This window comes from Panthera onca, chromosome A2 (genome assembly GCF_046562875.1).
Source record: "Panthera onca isolate mPanOnc1 chromosome A2, mPanOnc1 haplotype 2, whole genome shotgun sequence".
NCBI lineage: Eukaryota > Metazoa > Chordata > Mammalia > Carnivora > Felidae > Panthera > Panthera onca.
This window is the reverse complement of record NC_138340.1, coordinates 36,782,367-36,806,516: the sequence shown is the minus strand read 5'-3', so window position 1 is coordinate 36,806,516 and position 24,150 is coordinate 36,782,367. Positions and strand designations below refer to the sequence as shown.

General features: G+C 43.2%; 1 protein-coding gene and 1 long non-coding RNA gene across 5 annotated transcripts in view; both read right to left on the bottom strand.

The window, feature by feature from the left end:
* The window catches only part of LOC144615693 (uncharacterized), a 45,648-nt gene extending 42,542 nt beyond the window's left edge, over nt 1–3,106 (bottom strand). Inside the window, exons 1-2 of the long non-coding RNA XR_013554151.2 lie at nt 1,648–3,106; nt 374–592 (exon numbers count right to left, since the gene is read on the bottom strand). This is a non-coding gene — a long non-coding RNA (uncharacterized LOC144615693). The remainder of the gene's footprint in view (nt 1–373; nt 593–1,647) is intronic.
* LOC132673358 (transport and Golgi organization protein 1 homolog) overlaps nt 1–23,862 on the bottom strand; it is a 257,878-nt gene extending 234,016 nt beyond the window's left edge. The window contains exons 1-17 of one of the 4 annotated variants that reach the window (XM_078442833.2): nt 23,764–23,861; nt 20,956–21,087; nt 17,304–17,325; nt 16,274–16,362; nt 15,133–15,205; nt 14,818–14,956; nt 12,963–13,064; nt 12,216–12,276; nt 12,074–12,109; nt 11,924–11,991; nt 11,705–11,799; nt 10,620–10,696; nt 9,029–9,170; nt 8,075–8,151; nt 6,399–6,537; nt 5,321–5,423; nt 4,654–4,827 (exon numbers count right to left, since the gene is read on the bottom strand). In XM_078442833.2, the coding sequence (XP_078298959.2) occupies nt 4,818–4,827; nt 5,321–5,423; nt 6,399–6,537; nt 8,075–8,151; nt 9,029–9,170; nt 10,620–10,696; nt 11,705–11,799; nt 11,924–11,991; nt 12,074–12,109; nt 12,216–12,276; nt 12,963–13,064; nt 14,818–14,956; nt 15,133–15,205; nt 16,274–16,362; nt 17,304–17,325; nt 20,956–21,087; nt 23,764–23,829 (1,431 nt within the window). In that variant the 5' untranslated portion in view covers nt 23,830–23,861 and the 3' untranslated portion in view covers nt 4,654–4,817. Of the gene's footprint in view, nt 1–4,653; nt 4,828–5,320; nt 5,424–6,398; nt 6,538–8,074; nt 8,152–9,028; nt 9,171–10,619; nt 10,697–11,704; nt 11,800–11,923; nt 11,992–12,073; nt 12,110–12,215; nt 12,277–12,962; nt 13,065–14,817; nt 14,957–15,132; nt 15,206–16,273; nt 16,363–17,303; nt 17,326–20,955; nt 21,088–23,763 lie in introns of those variants that run through there. The other 3 variants (XM_078442834.2, XR_013554142.2, XM_081794979.1) reach the window with 3 other exon arrangements.
* Nucleotides 23,863–24,150: the final 288 nt, after the last annotated feature.

Below are 24,150 nucleotides of genomic sequence, written 5' to 3'. Positions count from 1 at the left end.
GGGGGTTGGGGGGATTGGGGGAAGGAGAAAGTGACAAACAAACAGACTCTTAACTAGGAAACAAACTGAGGATTTCCACAGTGGGATGGCGGGGGGTGGGGGTGGGGGGGATGGATGAAACAGGTGATGGGGATTAAGACGTGCACCTGGGATGAGCACCCAGTGACTTGTGCAAGTGTTGCTCTCTATTTACACCTGAAACTAATATTACACTCTACCTTTACCACCTGGAATTTAAACTCAGAAATAACCTAAGGGTAATGACACCTACCTACCAGGTTTTCTGTAGTTTTCAACCACTTCACTAATTGGAGAAATAACCATGAAAATTTGTAAAAGCATGAAAGATGTGGGGGACAGTTTGTGCCCTTACCTCGGTCTTTGGTTCCAGCAGGACTCGGAAAGTGGGTCCCAGCTCATTCTTCTAGAAGGTCCTGAGACGAATATTTCATGTATTCACATCCTAACTGAATGCAGCTCCCGGTCTTCTGAATTTCTGTCGGGATTTCTCCCTAGAAACCAGCCAGAATCTGGAACAAACCATTCACGGCATCCATGATGTGATGTCGTGAGACCCCTCGATCCACGGGTCCTTTAATAAAATACGTCTTGTTCAAATACTGTCCGGGAAAGTGAGGAATGAAACACGGGAACAGCCCACAAAATGCAAGGGCCTGTGCTGCTGACCGACTGACCAGTGCCCAGGGAAGCCACCCAGGGCCCTCTCCTCAACACTCAGTGCAACAAGGCAGCTTCTCTCTGGCGACTCAGGAGACACCAAGTTGCTGCAAGGCTCCCAAGGTCTCCCCTGGGGAGGGCGGCAGAACCTGCTGGAAACGCAGCTCTGGTCTCTGTCCAGAGGCAGTGGCAGAGGCCCTGAGTGCTCTGGGAGCAACAGAAGCCCTTCATGCTCTGAAGTGCCCTGGGTCAGAAAAGCCGATGGGGCGCCCTCTGCCGGCCATCACTGCACACCCAGAGGAACTGTCCCTCCTGGTTTGTGGTGCTCGCACGCCATCTGCTGGCCAGCGTGGGAATTTCTGCAACGTTGAAGTCCATGGCCCTCAGCTGAGGGACTGAAGGTGTTCTGGGCAAATAAGCCTGTTCTCCACATTGGGAGGGGTCTTAGTGACAGGGCCTGGGACACTAAGAAATCTTTTCCTTCTCCTTTCTTGTGAGTGAAGAATGAAACCACATTTATTTATGTAATGACATCATTTGTAACGCTTGCAGCAAGGGTCACAGAAAAATAGCCCACCTATTTACACATGCTGAACAAGAGCTAATTGTGTTTACCACCAAAATACTTAGGTTAGATAAAGAACTGACACCTTTGAGAGAGAGATACCAGCTTCCAGCTATGGAATGGATAAGTCCTAGGGCTACAAGGTATAGCCAATGGAATAGAGTCAATCCTGTAATAATAATGTTGCATGCTTTCACATGATAGCTACACTTGTGGTTAAGTACAACATAATTTATAGATATATGGAATGACTACACTTTATGCCTAAAACTAATACAACAAATGTGTCAACAATATTTCAATAAATAATCGACATCCTTTACACTATTTTTAATTTCTCCTTCTTTGCCATTAAAAAATCATTCCTGGGGCGCCTGGGTGGCTTACTCAGTTAAGCGTCCAACCTCGACTCAGTTCATGATCTTGCAGTCCATGAGTTTGAGCCCCACCTCATGCTCTGACAGCTCAGAGCCTGGAGCCTGCCTCAGATTTGGCGTCTCCCTCTCTCTCCCCCCTCCCCAGTTGGGGGTCTCTCAATAAAAGAAAAAAAATAAACATTAAAAATGTTTTAAAAAATCATTCCTAATTTAGACTCTGTGAAATTCCATTTATCCCACATTCTCTAACATCACCATCTTGATGTTGAGAGCTTCTCTGAAAAGTCACTAATAACATCTTTGATGGACACTTGTGACAGGTCAGAATGCAACTTACAGGGAGCTACATGTCTGTTATGACTTTAAGTATCCTTGGCTAATATTTTCAAATTATGAAAATGAGCTGGGTCCCAGCTCATTCTTCTAGAAGTTTCTGAGAGTCAACATTTGGCGGCTTCACTTCCCAACTGAATGCAGCTCCTGTTCCTCCCAATTTGTGTCAGGATTTCTCCCCCCGAAACAAGCCTGAACCTGGAACAAACCAAGCCCAGCCTCTCTGACATGGCGTCACGGGACCCCCTGAATCCAGGGATCCTCCAGGGAAATACCGGCAGGGGAAATGAGGAACAAACCACGGAACAGCCCAGAAAAAGCGAGGGACTGTGCCGCCAACCGACCACCCGCGCTTCCAGGGAAGCCGCCCAGGCCCTGCCTCCCCCGCCTCGGGACTCAGCCCCACCACCTAGGAGACGCCAAGGGGCTGCGAAGCCTCCAGGGTCTCCCCCAGGCCCGGGGGCGGAACCTGCTGGAAGCGTAGCTCTGGCTCTTTGCCCACACTCAGTGGCACTGGGTCCTCAGAAGCAAGGAAGCCTTTCCAGCCCCGGAGCGCCGTGGATCAGAAAAGCCTAGTGGGCGCCTTCTCAGGCCACCAGTGCCCACGCAGAGGCCCGCCCCTCCCTGGGCGTGGTGCGTGCGCGCCCTCTGCCGGCCGCCGTGGGAATTCCTGAAATGCTCAAGGCCATGGCTGCTCAGCTGGAAGTACTGACAGTGCAGCTGGTCCAGTGAAGCCTGTTCTCCTGATCCGGAAGGGTCTTAGCGAAGGGCTTGCTTGGCACACAAAGAAACCTTTTCCTTCTCCTTTTTACTGAGTGCAGAATGAAACCGAATTTATTGACGTAGTGATATCGTGTGTAATGCTTTAAGCAGCATTCGCAGAAATACAGACTGCAAATTGACACCTGCTGACCTACAGGTCATGGTGTTTAGCACCAAAATACTTGAGTAAATAAAAAAGTTGACACCTCTGAGAAAGAGATACAGGCTTCCAGCTATCGAATGAATAAGTCATTGGGATCCAAGGTACAGCCCATAGAATAGCGTCAATCCTGTAAGAAAGCGTTGCATGCTTTCGCAATATAGCTACCCTTGTAGAGGTACCTGGAGAGCGTAATGTATACACACGAAATCACCATGATATATGCCTGAAACTAATACAACATGGTGAGTCTACTATATTTCAATTGAAAATGACAATATTTTTAATTTCTCCTTCACCATTAAAAATTATTTCTAATTGAGAACATATGGAATTCCATTTATACCACATTCTCTAATGTCACCATCTTGATGTGGAGAGCTTGATTTTTCAAGTTGTCAATAATGTCTTTGAGGACACAAATGTGACAAGGTCAGAATGCGCATCTAGAGGGAGCTACACATCTGGTATAAATTTCCTGCCTCTATATGGGTAATTTCAATGAAAAGTGCTTCATGGACGAAGATGGATGAAATCATTTCCATCAGACTCATAGGTAGACAATTGTGCCTTCAAATAATAATTGTCATCTCTTCATATCAGAGGAAGGCTGGGTGAAGATATAGGTTTCTCTTTTGATGTAAAAGAAGGCTGTGGTGTTTTAAACTGCTCACCTACCATCCAGAATCCAGAGATTAGCAGCCCTTGGCCTTCTGCTCTGTGCAGCCCTGTCCAGGAAACAGCACCACATCTCCTGTGTCCCCCTCTCCCCTGTCATGTTTTAGCTCAGGCCCTGATCACAGTGGATGAGAATCCTGTTTAGAGAAGCTGCTCATGCTGACCTTTACTGGAGCACTGCTGTTCCCAGCCACCGCAGGGAAGCATGTGGACAGCCAGATTTTGAGCCCTTGGTGGCCCAGCCATGACCCCAACGTGGATGGAAGGCTGGTTGCCTCCATAACCTGGGAGGAAGGAGGGCCCAGCAGGAGTCAGGGGCTCTGGGGCAGAATGCATGGGCTTTGAGGACCCGGAAAGAGTCAGATGTTTACACCCAACTCCTCTTGGTGGTGCGGAATGGGTATCATGTCATTGACATCTGCCCTGCCCAGCCCTCGAAAAGGAAACTGGGGGTTGGGGCAACTTGGTGGCTCAGTCACTTAAGTGTCCACCTTTGGCTCAGGTCATGATCTCAGGATTTGTGAGTTTGAGCCCCGCATTGGGCTCTGTGCTGATAGCTCAGATTGCATCAAAATAAAAGATAAAAACAGAAAACACCGAGAGGAATATGGGCCATTATAAGACTCACACCCACAATTACTACCATGAGTCTACCTCAGCTCCCACCTGGATTGGTGCTACCGTGAGGTAGCTGGTACATGGGCAAATCCACAACATGTGGATTCATGCAGGGTTTCCTCACTGTTCTACCCGAGACACTGCTGACCCCTCATCCATTTCTTGCAATCATGAATCAGCCATGTCCTGGGGGCTGATAGCTGCCCTGCTGATCACCACACACCACGGTGAGTAGGAAGTGCCACGTGCTTGTGAGGATCTATTGACGAGTAAACACAACTGTCACCAGATCTGGAGGAAGGTTCTGGCCACCACCCCAGAAGGAACCAGCGGGACATGGGCAGTCAATACAATTCAAACACTTATCTTCTTCCCCTATAACTGTAGATTCTACCTGTTTGTGACCGTGTATACAGGGGTCACACTGTGTACATCAACACAGAATGACCGTAGATTCTCCTGGAAGCAGATAATGACAGAGATACAGAACTGTGATGGGTTTATTAGGGGAAATGAGGAAAAACAAAATAGAGGGGACAGGAATGGTCAGGGAAAGAATTCAGTCAAATACGCATATCAGACAACTTTTCTGAATATATCACATCACCACAGCCTATTGGTCACAGTTCAGGGTCCTCTTCAAACTTCACATTCTCCTGTAAGGCAAAGAGATTTAGGCTTATTGCAATGGGATCTTGTGTTCTCCTCTATGTATTTTGTCTTCAACAATATATCTGTGGCCTTGGATGAACACTTAATTGTGTGGCTGCATCTGTGTGTCTACCTCTAAGGGATTATGACTGTCTTCAAATCTTAGGTATAGATCCCTGAATGTACACAGTATCACAGTTATCTTTTTCTTTTTCGTAAGTAGGACCTGAATTTTAAAAGAAAAAACACAGGGGTCTTTGCCGTATGTTTTGAAACAGGGATTGCCAACCTCTCACCCTCAGGCATTACACTCTTAGTTTCATGAAATTGGATGAACATCTGTTGATGACCTTCTGTGTGGAGATACATTCATTTCCACCCTGAGAAGGGTGAGTGTCCACTCCTCCCATACATTTTACAAATTCCTTAAGTGCTTCTCACCTCTTCATCGTACTGACCTCAGAAACCAACATTGTCCCTGTTTCTCAGATTACAAACCTGAGACTCTGAGATGACCGCCGAGAGCTGGTGTTAGAGCTGAAACAGCAGGAACACAGGCAAAGCCTCAGGAGACTGTGAGGGAAGTTTCGGAGACGCAAACCTGCAGGCAGGGTGGTGACAGCAGACGCAGAGGTGTGGTGACCAGAGTTCAGCAGGGGTGGCTCCTCCTCACCCCTGAATTCCCCAACAAGAGTCTGACTCAGGCTGAAGGCCAAGGAAGCGGCACAGCTGATCTACAACCTGCCTTCACATTTAGTCTCACTGAGACACACAAACTTAGGCAGACAAGCGTTTCCTAAGACTAAGTTTAATTTCCCAAGTCTCCCAAAACATTCTTCAAACATGTCCAGACCCTTCAGAAAACCAAGGGAAACAACAAAATTTATTTAGATTATGAAGTAGGTGCACTGTGGTAACATTGACATTTCAGAGATGATGACTACATTCTACATTGTGGTTGAACCCGTGCAGCAGTCCTTTGCAGACTTCACACTGTCCTCATGCTCCCTTCCCAGTGTGTGGGCCCTGCCAGAAATGGCCTCCAAGTCCATCCTACTGACCCCAACGCCCTCCCCTCTATACTTCCTCAAACTCTGCTTACTGTGCTCAACTTCCCTTCTATTCCTGCATGATTCCAGTTTCTCCTATTTTGCACTGGATCCTTCACTGGTACTTCCACTATGGTGACCACAAGGTCTGTGTCATATAATGCATGTGCCCCCTTTCAGACGGGACACCTGAGGCACCTACACTTAGGGGTGCATCTCATCCTTCACGGAACTCAAAGCATTGTGTCTGTCAGACAGGCACCAGTACTCCTGATACATCAGCCTTTGTGTAAAAATCGTCTTTCTTTTTGACAAGAGACACCTACAGCTGACCTCATTACAGGGAAATGACACAGCCCATTGTACACTATGTCCTGAGAAACTTGAGATATGTGACACTGTCCTCAGGCAGGTTTGCAGTTGAATGGCCAAGCCCTCACAAGCATCCCTACATCATTCCCACCAAGTCTTTCACAAAGAAGACGAATACGCTTTATCAGTCACTCATCCAGTTCAGGTCATCTTACCAAATTTAGTACGTGGAGGAGCTGGTGGAGGAGACGGAGGTGGACCATAGCCCGTGACTGGTGGTGAAGGGCGGTCCATGGGGGACAGCCTGCAAGGCGATCCTGGGGAAGGACCAGGCCCTCTTGCATTCATAATGGCCTGCGCAACAGAAAGGAAAGCTATGTTCATAGGACAGAGCAAAGCACCAACACCAGCAAAAAGTGGCAAACCAAAGAAGCAGTGCTCATCTCCTGCCAGCTTCCCCACGACCAGGTTCCAAGAGGGCAGCATCAGCGCCAAAATCTCTACCCATACTTTGGGTTCCACTTATGCTTTGGGGGTGGGGAACGGATGCTATGGGGACAAACCAGTGTTCCCACATGTGTGCAAATGTAGAACAGCAAGCTCTTGTCCTAAAAGATTTATGGAATGAGTACCAAATTAATAAAATAGCATATTCCTGATAGGAAGACATTTACGTCCAGAATCACCTTCCACCCCGCATCCACCTCCACCACAGAGGCTGCTTATTTGTATGTGAAGAACTACGGATTGAGAAGGAATGACAATCCCAGGCTCCACACATGGAATCACAGCAATCGTGGCTCAAAGCTCTGCCTCTAAGCCCCCGCCTGTGCCCGATCTGCTTCTCTCCCGACAATGAGGTCTTCTCCTCTCTGCAAGTGCTGTCCATGGGCACAGAGGCATGTTGGGGGATGGGGATCGTGAGGTCATGCAGAGAACCTCGAAAAGCATGTTCTTAGAGAAACATGTTACCTATACATGTTAGGTAGGCTTAGCTAATTTATTTTCATTCAGTGGTACTTCTCAGTTAAATACAATACAACTCGCAGGGTACTTTTGTTCTCTAAAAGATGAGCTGAAATTCTAAATAACAGAATTAACACAAATACACTTTCATTTCTGCTGTACATCTCCATGTTTCACCTGTCACAGTGACACAGGACACAAGAGAACGTGCTCATGTGAACACAAAGGACACAGTGGAGAATTACAATGCAGGTAATTACATATTGTCTCTCTTCACCACGCATGTTGCAATTCGTGCTTTCTACAACAAATATGTCACCTCTTGTAGTTCAGAATATGTATACCCAGGGCACACCTAAAGGGATTCCAGACAGCACGTTTACAAAGAAAAAAAAAAAAACCCAGAAAGGCTGAATGTTGACGGGTATTAAATTTACTTTGTCTAAGACCACTCTAATGACACATACAAAAATATAATTTGGAGTGAAGGCAGTTTGCATTTTCAAAACATAAGGATAACTGCCGATTTTCTGAACACATTAATCCCCTAGACAGAAACAGAACAGGAAGAAACAGCAACAGCAATGATTCCACACTGAGGAGGTCCAGAAAAAATAAGGCATGCCAAAAGACTTCTAGGTGGAGTGTGGTCTCTTCATCCCTGGGTTATTTCCAGGTATACACCAGAAAAGCCCTTGGGTGCTCAGCCCTAGGCACGATTGGTTCTAAACCTTCCACAAGGAGTTGACAGGCAGAAAGTAGAGAACCCCATAGACACTTGGGTTAAGCTTGTGCATTTGGAAAATGAGAAAAACAAGCAGACATATACAACACACAAAACAGACACAAAGCCAGGAGAGAGCGCTGAACAGAAAAAGGAGGGTTTTGCCAAAGAGTTACAACTGAAAATGTCCACAGCATTTACCTTGTCCTTCGCGGTCCTGTTGGTAGAGTCAGTGTTGATGTTACTCACAGGAGCAACATCTGGATCTGCAATAGGCCCTAGAAGGGATGGAGGTTTATTCTGATTTGAGTAGATTGTGCAGAGATTAAAAAAACAAAAACAAAACAAAAACACAAAAACAAACAAAAAAAACCCCCCACAAAACCTAAACCACTCTCCTCATTCCTCAAGCAACTGAAACTCTTTGGCCCAGTCAGATCCCAAATCACATGCACAGGGTATCCCGCATGCTTCAGGCGATCCCAAGGTAAAGGGAGAACCATTCTTTAAACTCTGATGAAGACCCATAAAAGCCCTGGTTCAGGTGTTTTCATAACTCCTCAAACAACTGTGGATGACTGGGGGCTCAACTGGATGGATATACGTCAGGCTGCGCCTCATGCCTCCCACCGCCCAGCACATGGACTGTGTATGGCACACATCTGCTGAAGCGCTAGGCCTGCTTTTCTGCATACAGCCCCATTCCATCTCCACAAGAGACACCTGTACCAACACAAGGTGGGGGAAATGACACAAGGATGATAAGTCAATCATGAGAAACTCAAGGAATGTGGTGATGACGGCAGGCATTTTCCTTGCATTGCAATGATCTGTGGTACCACCTCTGCACCTTGTACAAGACTCAACAACGGGGCGCCTGGGTGGCTCAGTCGGTCAAGCATCCCACCCCGGCTCAGGTCATGATCTCACAGTGCATGAGTTCAATCCCCACATCGGGCTCTGTGTTGACAGCTCAGAGCCTGGAACCTGCTTCAGATTCTGTGTCTCCCTCTCTCTGACCCTCCCCCATTCATGCTCTGTCTCTGTCTGTCTCAAAAATAAACATTAACAAATTTCTTTAAAAAAGACTCAACAACAACAAAAATTAGATGAAGGTTCTTAGCAAGCCAACTCATACTGCCCAGATCATCTTACCAAGTGGTGCAGGTGGAGGGGTTCGGGGTGGTCCCGAACCTGGTACAGGAGGTGGATGTGCCCAGATCAAAGGGTGACCTCTAGAGTAGGGTGTGCAGAATCTTCCAGTTAATGGAGGAGGTTGCCACGGATCCACACTGCCCTGCAGAACGGAAGAGACAGCTACGTGCAGATGCCACACAAGAGAACCAATCCCCAAAGCAGCTGAAACCCATAGAAGTACGGGTCAGCACCTGCCCCCTTCTCTGCCACCAGGATCCAAGAGAGTAGCATCAGTACCTGAAAACTCTGTCCCTGCCACTGGGTACCACCTACAGCTTAGGCAACTAAACGCAGGCGGTTAAACTACTGTCACCACATGTCCCTGCCCATGTCTGAGAATTTAGAACAAAATGATCCCCTCTTACAGGATTAAATAAGTAATTCCAAACTAATGAAGCAGCATGTTCCAGACAGGCAGACATCCATGTCCAGGATCACCTTGCATCCTTCCACTACAGTGATGGCAGAAGCTCTGTTTTTGGCTTATTCCGAACATAAAAACATTGGGTGCAAATACACAGCTCATTCTTTGCACATGAAATGACAGCTACTCTTGGGAAAAAGTTCTGCCTGCTGGCCCCACACTTTGCCCCCTCTGCTTCCCTCGCTGAGAAAGAGGTCTTCCTACTTTCTGCAAGTGCTGTCAAAGGCCAAGAAACCACTCGGGAGTTGGGGATGCCGGGAGTCTTGTAGGGGACCTGAGGAAATGTTTGCTGTGAGGAACATACTACACATCAATGAGTACTAGGCCCACAAGTGTTTACCTGAATTCATAAGGAATTCTGATTTTGTGTACACTACAAGACACAGAGTAATACATCCTATGGGAGAAAAGAGGCAGACATTCGTGAAACAGTTAATGCAAATGTGTTTTGACTTTGGTATACATTTCCAGGGATGTGTCATGAGCGATGGTATCAGCTCTAACACTGACTGGAGACACAAGAGAACCTGCTCATATGAATAAAACTGAAGGACCTTGTGTTCAGAATACTTTTACCTAAGATACTGCTTGAAAGGATTCCAAACAGTTCATTTACCCATGAAGACGTGAAGGTGGTGAGTTATGACAATGACTTTGTCTAAAACCATCATAAATTGTACAAGGCACACAATATAAAGATGGAGGGAAGTCTTTTCACGTTTACAATTAACAGATAGTCTTCACACGTTAATAGTGTGACCAGAAAGAGGAAAATAACAGCAACACTGATCCCACAGAGAGGTAGTGTGTTAGGAGTCAACAAGCTTAGAGACTTTGCTATAGAGTGCAGTGTATCTTCCTGTTGTTGTTATTTTGAACACAAGGGAAAAGCCATAAGGTGCTCAACTTCTAAGTTCCTTTGGCTACTAAACTGACCAGAAAAAAGATGACAGGCTGAAAAGACAGGAGCCTGTAGAGTCTTAGGTTCAGGCTGTGAATTTGGAAAATATAAATAGGCAGACATATCACACAACACACAAAACAGGGATAAGGCCGCAGAGCACGCTGTTCCGCAAAGGAGGGTTTCCTGACAGACTTACAACTGAAAATGGCCCCAGCATTTACCTTGTCCTTCTCCGTATTGTTGGTAGACTGCTTGTTGTTGTGACTCATGGGAGTGACACCAGCTTCGGCTGAAGGCTCTAAAGGGGATAGAGGTTTACTCTGATTTTAGTAGACTCTGCAGGATTCACACAAACACCACATTTTGTGACGTGTTAAACTCTTGCCCACACTCAGGACAAGGAGGAGAGGCAGAGAGTAACCCACAAGCCTCAGTTGACCCCAATGATAAGGGGGAGATCCATGCCATCATATCTTAATGAAGAAACCATAGGGTCCTGGCTCATGTTCTTCATAATTAGTCAAATAACTTTCAACAGGGCAGCTCAAAGAGAAATCAGGAAATCGTCACCAAAACAGCCATTTCTCAATACACTTGAGGGGTAATCACTCAGCATCTCATTTCAGATAAAAATTAAAATGAGAGCGTCAGTTGGTGGATAACATCAAAAAACCCTCCACAGAAGAGCATGGGTGTGTTTCTTCTGACTCCAGGCAAATTGCTCAGTCTTTCAGCTCATCTATAAGCTGCCTTCCACATGGGAGCCTTTATTATGTAACTATTTCTGAATGGAACTGAACTTGACTGATATTATATTAATGAGAAAAGGAAAACTATGGGTGTTTAGCCGTGAAGCTGCAGAGTTGCACTGATAACATCAGAGGACGAAGCTATTTGGAGCTTGGATTCAGGAATGTAGGTCTATAGTTCTCAAAAATAAAAATAAAGGAGCAATGAAAATAGTAAATAAATGAGTTTCTCCTCAAATAAACTAAAGTCTTCACATTGAGTCCGGGTGGGAAGAAGGATGAGACCCCTGTCCTGTCATCCTTTCCAGGCTCTTCAGACAGGGGGATGCTAGAGGAGGTGGGAGGGTCACAGTCAGAGGAGGGGCATGAGCTCCACCATTCACAGGGAGAAGTGCCTCACTGCTTGCAGTACCAGCGGAGAAGACCCTTCTGTCACCCCTTCAGACCACCTGCTGTCCTTAGTGTTTGCGGTTCTGTCCAGGACACACGATGATCACCCACAGGAAAAGGCTTTGCCGCAGAAATGAGGCTCCTGCACATCACCACGTGCCCCTTACCTCTCCTCGCAGAGTTCTGCATCTCTGGACTTCCAGGCATTGGTCTCTGTCTCCTGTATCTCTCAAGCAGCCTCTTTCCTTCCATCACATCCAGTCTTAGATACAGAAAAAGAATGGACTTCTGTAAGAGTTGCAACACCACGTCCTCTAACTAGACACTAAACAGCACAGCTGTCATCCCTCAAAACACCCATAAAAACTCATGTCACGCTCGCACACCTGTGTTTCAAGCGGGCGAACTCCCGGGTCTGCTCTGCCACTTCCCTCTCCCAGATCTGAATCTTGATCTAGGGAAGAAAAACACATCCACCTTCAGTCGTGCCAGACTGTGCACCAAAGAGAGAGAGGAGGAAAAAAGAAAACACTTACCAAGTTGTCCCGAGCAGTACGCTGATAAACTGAGACCTGAAAAAGCAACAATGAAAAGTCCGTGTTTAGGAATTCCAAGGGCCACTACACTCAACCACATGAGGTACTAAGGGTTCACTATGTCAGGCAGAACTCACATTACCTGGTGTGCGAAGGTGAGTTCTGCCTGCCGGAGCTGTTCTCGTCTTTGTTCAATTTGCTGTCTGTGAGATACAATTGCTTTCATCAAATAAGGCCTAATATTAGGTAGGATTATACATAATCTGCACATGTTCCCATCTACCTCATATCTTCCCCCAATACAATTTATCCTTACACATGAAACACTTTTCACACAATTATAAATGTACAGAACCAAAACTATTGTTCCATCCTCTCCGTACTCGTTATTCCATGCCTGTAGGGTTCAGAGGTCATAGAATTCTTTTCCATTTTCAATCTTGCCCTAATTCATCATGTGACAAGTGACTTTCATCATAAAGCCAACATAAAGCTCTATTCTCCTTTAACTTGTGTACTCACCAGGTTTCCTAGGGTTGCAAAGACCAGGACCATCAGATGGTACTACCTTCTTGATGGATATGATTTCATCCTATGACACACTGCTTTCCTATAGATTATGACAACTGACACCACCCCTCAGGAACGTTGGCATGGATGAAGTTTCTACATGGGCAGGTCAATGCTGGAGACCCAGAAATGTTTAGTAACTTAATTGTTTTATTCTTTCTAATACTTATCTTTTCCTATCTATTAATTCTGTACGGGTATGTCCTCTGAATTTGTGTTTATATTACTGTATTAGTGGAGTCTACCCATTATACAAAGGTTAAAACTAAGAAATGAACAGGGGTTTCATGACACACTGCTAATTAGTATCTGAACTCACTGGTACTTGTGTATGTCCTTTGTAGCTGTTTTCAGATTTTCTTCTTCAGTTGCCATCTGATTCTTCATTGCCACTAGTTTACAGTTTGTCATATCCAGATTCCTAAGATGGGAAAGATATATACATAGTCTAGAAGCCAAGGTCCAGAAATTCTGCCTTTTTCCTTCTCAGCTCTCTTAAAGCCTAAATTCCAATATCCCTATCCCCTCCCCCAACGATGCGCAGACTGACAACACAGTCAGAGAAATGAAGACTCCATTTAATGTTAAAGAACATTCAACCTCCGTCTGCTGCCAAGTCGCCAGCAATCAGAGCCGCCTTTCTAGTTCTCTGCTTCTACTCCTTCATCGTCAAGTCATCAAATAACATTTCACCTTGTGCCTTCCCAGAGTTGGTCTTTAGTTTGAGATGGAGAAGGCCTATTTCAGGTCAGTGTGAAAACCTGTGCCTGACCAACTGTACCCATTAGGATGAGGCAGGGGATCATCATTGCCTTGCACCTCCATGGGGCAGTGCACTGAATCTCAGTCCAAAAGTTGTACCCTGACACAGACACTGAGTATGAAAGACAGCCTTCCAGGATATGGCTTCACCAGCATTGCAAATCACTCCCACACATCACTAAGGTTCAGGAGTGCAACCCCTGCCCCCTCTTTCAAAGATCCTGGTGGAGGGAAAGGCCAATCTTAGAGTGGCAATATATGCTGAAATATAACACGATGTGAACTGTCCCACAGTCAGGCTTCTATCTTCAGGAAACAGATTTCAGATGGAAAACTATCAACTTCATGGAGTCAGTCTACTTTAACCAGACTCAGTTCATTGACAGTGAAGGCAGCAAAGGGAAATGCTTAGAAAGGCTGGTTTGCTGTGTTGCCCTCAGACTATTTTGTTTATGGTGTTGCTTTAAAAGGTTTCAACTTGGAACTGGATGTACTCAAGAATCACATGCAAAATTGAAAGACTGTTAGTAATGGACACAAAAGCACTAGACAGAGAAAGGTACATGCATTTCCTTTGGTCTCACAGGTAGTCCTTCAGCAAATGCTTTCTGGGGTGGCTATAATATAGATGCTCTGTTGTAAGGGGGTGAAGATAGAAAGATGCTCAGGGTGCTCTACCTGCTCCCACAAAGAGCTTACACATTAACAAAAACAAGATGCCAGTGAGACAGAGCAGGCAGCACCCCGGGTGTGGAAAGGACTAACAGAACCTGAGTCTCCAGGGAAGACAAGGAAGCATTTCCTTTTCAATGTGAATAAGGTCTCTAAAGGCCCTCCTCCTGAGAACAAAAGGAAATACTGGACAAAAGAAGAAACATGCACCTGGTGCACCAAATTTCTAATGAACCCATGAAGACACACTTCATACAAGTCTTACTTGCAGACTGGATGAAGAGATGCAGTACTGATGCCATCCCAACCCACAGTCTAGAAAGAAACTCCCATGGTTTCTGCAGCAAAATAATTCAATGTTTTCCCTAAATATTTTTGACCCAAGTCTGGTGCTGAACAAAGATGACCTAATTCCTGGCTGATAAGACCATGGGATGGGATTGAAACCTATAGGACAATGTAAATGGATCCGGAGGGGATCCTGTTATCAGTGTGCTTAATGCCAGTATCTTCCCTCTTCTACCCCAAGTACATGACACAAGAATGTGTGACAAGCACTAAGGACAGAGAGGAAAATTCAGGTTATAGAAAGCAAGGTAGGAAGGGCAGGTACAATTCTACTGAATGCATTTGGCAAAAATACTCTGGATCCAATTCTAGAAGAAATATATTTATCTCTACCGGCCACCACATTCATTCATACAATAGTATTCGGGACCATTATCACATGAACGTCTTACTTTGCTATCGCCATTTTTCTTTCTTCATAGAACTTATCAAGGATGCATACTTCCTCCTTCAGCTTTTTGGCTTTTGCTTCCCTGATTGCTTTCATAGACCTCAAAGCATTACACTTGTCTTCCAGGGCCTTTTTCCTTTCTGTAAAAAAAAAAAAAAAAAAAAGGATTATTTTTGTGCATGTGCATATGACCTGAGACTTGGTTTTGGGGTGACAGGAAAAGGGCAACTAGTGTGAAGGCAAGAAGGCATTCTTTCCCTTCCCAATGAAAAGTCATTGCCACCATATGGGGTTTTCTCCCCAACAGACAACATACCTTCCAGTTCACATTTATTGGACCTCAAGGCTCTCAGTTCTGGATCCTCAAATTGACCGTTTGCATCTTCTGACTTTAGGACAGATATGAGAAAATACATTCAAGAAATAATGATCACACAACAATGTGAGTGCAACAGGACTGTGCATGGCAACAAAGAAAGATCCTGAGGCATAAATACAACAAGGAGAAGGCAAAGAACATGGAAAATAGTTCAAGTCAAAGGGCTCACAAATGGCTATCTTAGGAGAATATTCCTCTATTCATACTGAACATTGTTGAGCATTAAGAGAAGAAGGCAGTATACAATTTTCTATTGTCCTTCATCTCTCAACTATCTTGGGGGATTTTCTCCATATCTTGGAGGGCAGGTCTGAATGATGTGGTAATGACCTAGTTGTGAAAATAAAACATACTTCCTAGTCCTTGAAATAGTAAACTCCTCATGGTGGTCCTAGTGAAATTCCAGCTGTGCAGATGGAGGTTTGTCTCCCAGAGGCCCACTCTCTACTGTGGTAAACAACAAGCGAATATACTATGTTCACCTCACCCTCCACCTTTGGAGGTTTATAATTGACCTCCAAAGTCAAATTACAGTAAAAGCAGTCAACTCTTAGCACTTCCTGATTCTTGACATTCCTCTCTCTCTCTCTTTCTGATTGCAAGGTAACATGTGCACTTTGAAGGGTGTCATTTAAAATTTTATCGAAGTGCTCAACTTTTCTGATGTTCTCCTTCAACAAAACATGTTGAATGAGTCATAACAATTCATTAAGTTTACTTGTGTTTTTAGAACGCAATCCAGGCAAAGAAAGGATTCTTACTTTCAACTTAAGAGCTTCAGCAGAGTGAATGTTACTTTCTCTCTTAGCTTCTTGAAGATGTATCTTTAATTCATTGATGTAGATACAAAACATATGAAAAAGGAATCAGAATTCAAAAATAGCAATGTGGTAGATAAGCCTATGTCTAATGTGTGACTCCTTTCACAAATAAAAAGGTAGTTTTTTATTCCATTTGTGAAGCTTGTCTTGAATGGGAAGTATTTATAGAACACATGAAATAGGTCAGTAGGATGAACTACAAGAGGTAAAACTAATCAAAATGAAGTCACAAGAAATATTTGAAAGGGCAATGCTACCTTCTCTTCCCACATGGATATTGCTTCAGCCAGCTCTGGGTTTTCTTTCTCCAACGTGTTGATCTTTGCAGTTTTTTGCTGTAAATTAACTAAAAGGAGATAAAACAATTTTTAAGGTTGTTACCAAACCAGTGACATCGAATAATCCCACTGTATTAGCAGCACAGACACATGATCTGACACATGGGTGTAACTAACTTTTTAGCTTTCTCATTGTGCCTGAAGAAAGCAAGTTTCAGCAGCATTTTAAACCCAAGAAACCTCATTTCACTGACATTCCTATACGTGTAAGCTCTAGAACACTGACTCCTCTAACAGACACAAAGTGCAAACTCCTCTTATATTGGCCCAATGTGAGAGCTCTCATGCCCTGAGGTCACTCTTCTCATCACTACCACCGCTGCATTTACAGTGATCAACACCAACCAGTCTTTGAGGGCTTGTTAAGCGTCAGGTAGCCACCTTGCCTCTCAACAGACAGCACCACAGAATCACCACAGTCCATGGGGTCCGTGCAGAATAGATTACCCGCCATTTGCATCAAGTTCACTTTTCCCCTGGCATGAATGGCTCCCTCCACCTCAGACTCAAAACCTTGGTTTAACCCTCTCCTGTGACACACACCCTGCCTGGCAATACCTGGCTTCTCTATGCTTAGGCTTCTTGACAGACTCAAAGAGGGTTTTCTCATCTTCACATTTCACCAAAAGCCAGGTCATGGCAAAGTACTCACTCCACACCTCAGGCTCATAACATCACTTCTTTCCTAATCATTTCTATGCAAAATCACACTCATTCTGTTCTCCTTCCTCCTGTGATGTTTTCCTCCCCTGGTCTCTTGTCTTAAGACAGGCAAATCCCTCCACATTGTCACTTAGCCTCTAACAGGGAAGAGAAAGGATTTCAAGAGTTAACAAGTCAATTAGACATGAGAAGTCACCATATTTATCCCTAGTTAAAAAATTAAAACCCACACTAAACATGAGTAATGAAAAAAAATTACAAAGAATACTAAAACGTAAAATCTTACCTTGATATACTGGAGGCTCTGTCTGAGAGAGGAAGAAACAAAATTAAGTTTGAGGTCAAAACATGTTAATAGTAAAAACTTTTTCTTCCTGATAAAATACTGAAATGTCATCCAATGAAATTACAATGATCATTTTGTTCAGCATAATGAATTCATAACATTAATATAAGAAAAAATTAGCATTTCATATTTAGTTCATGATTCTTTATAAACCATTTCTGATAAAAGCATAAAGATTCACAGCTTATTTTGACCAAAAGATAGATTCACATTATATTAAATAAATATCAAAATATTCAATTCTGTCAGTGATTAATGCAGACACTTTTAAAAATACATAAATAAAATATTTGTCTGATTTTTTTTCTCTTGTAGTCAAACCCAATATCCACACTGAAGTCCAGAACTCAGGATCATTTGAAATGCCAAAAAAAGAAAAAAAGAAAGAGAGAGACAGAAAGGGAGAGAGGAAGAAAGAGACAGACAGAGAGAGAGATATAGAGACAGAGAGAGATGGAGGGCGACGGGAGGGGGGGCAAGAAGGAAAGGAAAGGGATGGGAAGGAGGAAGGAAGCGGCGAGGAAAGAAAAGGAAAACCTTTGTACTAAGATATGCTTCATTCATTCTCTAGAAAGCTTTCTGAAATGTTACACAGGGTTGGCTGCTTTCCGAATCAATAAACAATTACAACATGTCAGGTGCTGTGATTTTCCTAGATCACTAAAAACAGAGGGTCTTCCAAAAACACATCATCAAATGAGAAAGAGAGTGGAACATGGCTAGAGAAAAAGCACAGGCACCAAAAGAAATGATGGCTAACATTTCAAAAACAAAGCAAAAAAGGGCTCCCGTTGAGAAGGTATAAGAAAAGCAAGAGGAACTTAATTCCTGTAAAGGCACTGGTCTAAGGCAAGGGTTAACAGTTTCCATACTGGAAACTTCTGGAAAAGTGAACAAAAGAGAGAACAGCTATTAAGGAGTAATGGTTGTCTGGGCAAAAGTAGAAATAACAATTTAAAGCCTGACTGCACTAGTATTTCTATTTTCTAGGAGCACTAAGAGCACGTCACCCATGGAAAAAGACATCCTGTGATTGTCTTGTGTCCACTGAAAAGTAACAACCATAAGATAATGACTGTGGGACTGAAGGATGCTTCCCCACTCCCAGCCCCTCACCCTTTGGAAAAGTGCCTTTATAAGCCTGGCACACCACCCTTTTGGGGGAGCGATATTCCTCTTTCTTGCTGGCTCCACTGTATACAACCTATCTCTAATAAACGCCACCTGCTTTGTTTCCCTTTCGATCAGTGTTCATTACTAAGACACTGAGACTGGAGAACCTGGTCTTGGTGGTCCAGTAACACCCACACCCAAGTCATCCCCTGATGAATTATATCTCAATAAAATCTAGGCAAGACTCTACTTTAACAAAAGGTAAAGACACATTTTCTTGATCCGTAGGACGTATATCCCTATTTGAAAGTTTTAAATGATGATGTGATGCTGAAGCGAGCCCCAACATCTTGCCAGGATATTGAAGTATCATCATGGTATCAAAGAGTGAGTCATAAAAATGTTGTTATAGGAAAGTGTATCTACGGAGGGCAAACAGAAAACCACGGATAGTCCTTTAATGTCACATGTTTCCTTTCCTAAGCAGGGGAAATGGAAACAGAGATGGCCTTACAAATACATAATACGCATATTTTCTTTTTGAAGGGAAAGATTTCTAAATTGAAAGGCAAAGAGGAAAAACAGCCACTTATAAATAAACTCATGCTGTTCTGTTCTTGCTTAGAAGGCCTGCCCTCCAGAGAAACTATTTCTCCAAAGCCTAATGGGGTTTTCCTGAAGATAAGCAATACAGATGAAGGGAAATACTCAACTACAGTGCTCTTCCTCCTTCCTGTCTCATAGCGGAGTAAACTCAGCCTAAAATCTAGGTAAAGACAAAACTTTACACTAAAGGCCTATTCACCTGTTTTTTTAAACAAGGACGTGACCCCAAGCTTCCCAAAAAACTTAACAAGGTACCCTAAAAGGAAAAACCACATATTTTGAACACAGAATGCAAGCATCTCTATGGCAGAGATGGTGGGATAATCAGGCTGGGAATGTAAAACTGCTCTGATTATTAGGATAATGACTCTAATGGAAGAAGTAGTCAGTATGCCAGAAGAGGTGGTGAATGTGAGCACAGAAACGATAACTCTAGGATCCAAAAGGACTTCTAGAAATCCAAAACATCATAACAGAAATAAGGAATGCCTTCGCTGGATTTATTAACACAAACAACACAGCTGAGGAAAGACTCAACAAGCAGAAGGAAATGTCAAGTAGAAACATCCAAAACAGAAACACAAAGAAAACAATTAAAAATACAACGAAGAAAATCCAAGACCAGTGTGACAATGACAAAAGGTGTAACATACACAAAATGGGAATACCTATTTATACGTTTGAAGTGAAAATGACTGAGAATTTTCCAAAATTAATGATAGTCATAAACCACAGATTCAGGAAACTCAAAGAATTTCAAGCAGGATAAATACCCCCCTCCAAAAAAACCAAACCAAACCAAAAACAAAACAAAACAAAACAAAACAAAACAAACAAAAAACACAAAAAACACAAGACTATCCCTAGACATATACTATTCAATCAAGAGAAAATTGAAAACAAACAATTTTGGAAGAAGCTAAGGGGTAGTGTTGGGGGCTGGAGTTGCAGGGAGATGGAAGAAATACCACCTTACCCAAGAGCAACCAGGACAAAAAATACTCAGAATTCAGAAACCATGCAATCAAGAAGAATGAAATGTTTATACTGTTACAAGAAAAGAACCATCCACCTAGAATTCTGTGAACAATTAAATTGTCCTTCAAAACATGTACAAAGTAAGGGAAATTATTGGAGATACTGAGGTCAATAATAAAGGCTTAATTCTCCAGGAAAACATAATCCTTAATGTACATGCATTAACAACAGAGTGTCAAAATACATGAGGCAAAAACTGATATAACTGCTAGGAGAAACAGACATATACATTATTATACCTGAAAGAATTCAATACGCTCTATCAGTCATTGACAGATTGAGCATAAAGATATTCAAATTTAAGAACACAGGTGGACTGAACTGCATCATCACCAGTCACCTAGATCCATTACAATCTGTAGAACATTTTCCGCAATAGAAAAATACACATTCTTCCCAAGCTCATATAGAACATTCACTGACACACCATATTCGGGGTCATAATATACACCTTAACTTGAAGTCAACAAAATCATAGAAAATACGTTCTCAGAACACACATGTAAACTAGACATCAATAATAGAAAGACAGCTGAAAAACTACAAAATATATTAGAGATATTCTAATAGAAGATAGACAATAGAGATAGAATAGAGAAATTCTGAAAGAAGAGGGTCAAAGAGACATTTTACAGAATTTTAAAAATATTTCCATCTAAATGATAATGAATGTTGGAATTACTACCATTTGTGGGATGCAATGAATGCCGTGCTTAAAGGGAAATTTGAAGTACTGAATGCATAAAAAAGGTCTAGTAAAAAATTTGTTCTTACCAAAAAACTTCTGCTTACTTATGCTTAAAAGCCTATCTGTAAGTTATTTTAGTATACTCACAGCAAGGACAACTCTCCAGAGGTAAATAAGACATGCACAAATTGCAACGGTGGCAGTAATAACGGCAAGCTTCCACAGAGTTCCGAAGACACGAGAGCCAAGAGGGAAATGGTCAGCCAAAATAGGGACAAGCTGAAATAATATTTGAGATAATGAGGAATAGCAAAGACATTTATAATATCTGTCACAAAGAATCATTTTTATAAGCCTTCAACCAGCCTCCAGGAGGTTATAAGCACACCTCTCAAATGCCTCCTCCTGAAGGAGAGGGAGGACAGAATGCTTACAAAGGAGCAGGGGCAAACCTGTAGGAGTGATGATTGTGTTTACGATCTTACTGTGGTGTTGGTTTCATTGTTCCTTACCCTTTTAGTAGACAAGAAGTAAATGACTTCTGTTGTACATTCATGAAGTAACTGGATAAAATCCTTTGGAACATTTCCAAAAATACACCAAAATTTACGGAAGGATGGGAGAAAGTAACAATAAAAATGTACTAGCGATTCAAATGAGATTGTTATAGAGACAGATGTTTACAGATATGGATATAACTGAGAGATGTGCAGCTGCTCTTATAATAATATGGGATTATTCCAACAAAAATAAATTCTACATTATTGTTTAGTTCCTAAAAACACTGAGGTTTTCTTTTTTCTAATGTTGATTTATTTTTGAAAGTAGAGCAGGGGAGGAATGAGAGAGAGGGAGACAGAGAATCCAAAGCAGGCTCCACACTGTTAGCACACAGCCTGATGCTGGGCTCAAACTCACAAACCTGAGCCAAAATCAAGAGTCAGATGTTTAACTGACTGAACCACCCAGGCTCCCCATAAGGTTTTACGTTCAAGGCTTACTTTGAATCTGAGTCACAGCCCAAATTGTCAGATTTCTGAATTAAATAAAGATTTGCATAATCAGGTGATCTTGTGTATTTTGATGAAATCTATGAGGTTTTAAGTTACGTGAACACACATCTCCAAATAGCCAATACAATAAATTCAAGTTCCTATTTCATAGTGTTGCACCTAAATCAATCAATAACAACTATGGAAATTACTTTCCAAATAACACAAAAGTCCTGGATGTAGTCACCAAAACAACAGAACACATATCATTTTACTAAAACTAGACTTACCAGTCTTTTAGGAGAAAATACACTCACAATGCAATTCATACTAATTCACATACCAAACTTTAATTTGTGCCAATAAACTAGCCTTCAAAATGTGTACCATTTGTATCCTCAGCTCTTAGAACTGAGGTCACTAAATTGCGTCCTGGTGGGAAATGTACACTGTCTTTGAGTGGCCACTGTCTGCAAGAGAGCAGGGGCTGTCAGCACAGTGATCATGGGGATCAAATGAGGCAAAGACAGAGGCCATCTTGACATGAATGGTAAACATCCTAAGTCCTGGGCACTCTTGATACCTCTGCCAGCTATCTGTATGCTGATATCATTAGTTACCGTTAACTAGATTAGATCCAAGGGAGCCAGTAACACTTGGTTCCCACAGACAATGGTCATGACCAGGTGGAGGTAGGAAATGCAAGACAAGTTAGTTTGTGCAAGAATTCAGAAATGAGGGAGGGAGAGAGAGCTGAACTGATCTATGAGATGCAGCCTAGGTAGAAGGGGGAAATTGCAATAAACAGAACCAATAAATATCCTGCTTCGTAGACTCAAAAGAAACAGAATAGATTCTGTTGTGCCTGGAGGTATTCATGTGGGAGGATTCTGCCTCAATTTAGGTTGTTCCTGACTTGGGACGTTGCAGATCCCTCTCTAAGAATCTGGTGCATGCCAATCTCAAGAAATCTACTTTTCTCTATGGGTGTCCCCTGTGTCTCTGTCTCAGGCTCCTGGGAGTACAGGTTTTGCTTTTTAATGATAGAATGAAACATTCACACTGGCAACCAGGTATTTCTTTATAGTTGGACAATCCTATGGACATTCAAGACCCTTTTTACTTTGGGTAAATCAACACTCTGCACATAGTTGGCTAAAGAAAGGACAAGAATGCATTCACTTCCTGATCACATCACTCCTAGTGATTTTCTTATTATAAATGTCCAAGCAGGCTGAGGCCACTTCATGTATGCTGAGCTTGTCATCTAGCTGGTTGGACACAGAGTCCTTGGGGGCAGCCTCTAAGACCAGAGGGAGAGGGCTGATGCACAAGTTCCTAAAAGCGAACAAACCAGGAAGCACAGAGCACAAACGACATTTCACTTTCCAACACCAACACTTCGGACACCACGGTTCCCAGGGCTACCAAACTTCACAAATATGAACAACGTGCTGATAGGAAAACTACGTGTAAGAGGGACTCTAAACTTACAAAGCTTGAAGAAGAATCTTGACAGGCCTTCCAGGAGCCATCTAATAGTATGAAATACTAATACTATTAAATGGCTCTTATTAAATAAGAGTTTCTGACATTTTTAAAAATGATTTTAAGGAAGTATCATTCAAACATCATACAAGCCCCTTATTTAAGACAAAGATCTCAGTGGCTTTTAGTATCCTCCCATGTCCTTCTTTCTTGACATTATGAAGCTCAGGTTTCCATCCTGTCAACACTACTCTTTTTGGACCAAGTGGCCCAGACAGGATCCACAACTTCATGTGGACAGGTGTGGCCAGAACCCTTACATGCTGGTCGAGAAACCTTGCCCTGAGTTAATGGGTTTTCAAAAAGAACTGAGTTCTCATCAAGGACTCCATGAAAAAGCTGTTTTTTAACCACAGTCTGAAAAAGATAAATAAATACAAAAGGAAGAAATCACTGATGTCGGATGTGTACTCACATTTGTGTTGGGGTAACCGGGATACCCGAGTAAGAGGATATAGAAAAGTAACTTCTGAACCTTCATATTCTGGTCTTTTCAGGGGGGGCCTGGGCACCAGAGAGGAGGTGCAGATGGGGGTGAGGAGGTGGTGGGGGTGGGAGGGGAAGGGACGGGGTGGGAAAGGGGGTGAGGTGGGGGGGGCGGAGTTTAAAAAGGGATGGGATTGGGGAGGGGGTGTGGCAGGAGAAGAAGTGGGTCAGGGAGAGTACCCGGATCAGATCAAGTACAAGAAGGGAGGGAGGAGGGTTCAGACAAGTTAGTAGCTCAGCAGGTCAGTAAATCACTAGATGAGTAGGCCACAAGTAGCCAGTTAAGTAGACTGTCAGTAGCAGGCGGAGCAGACGA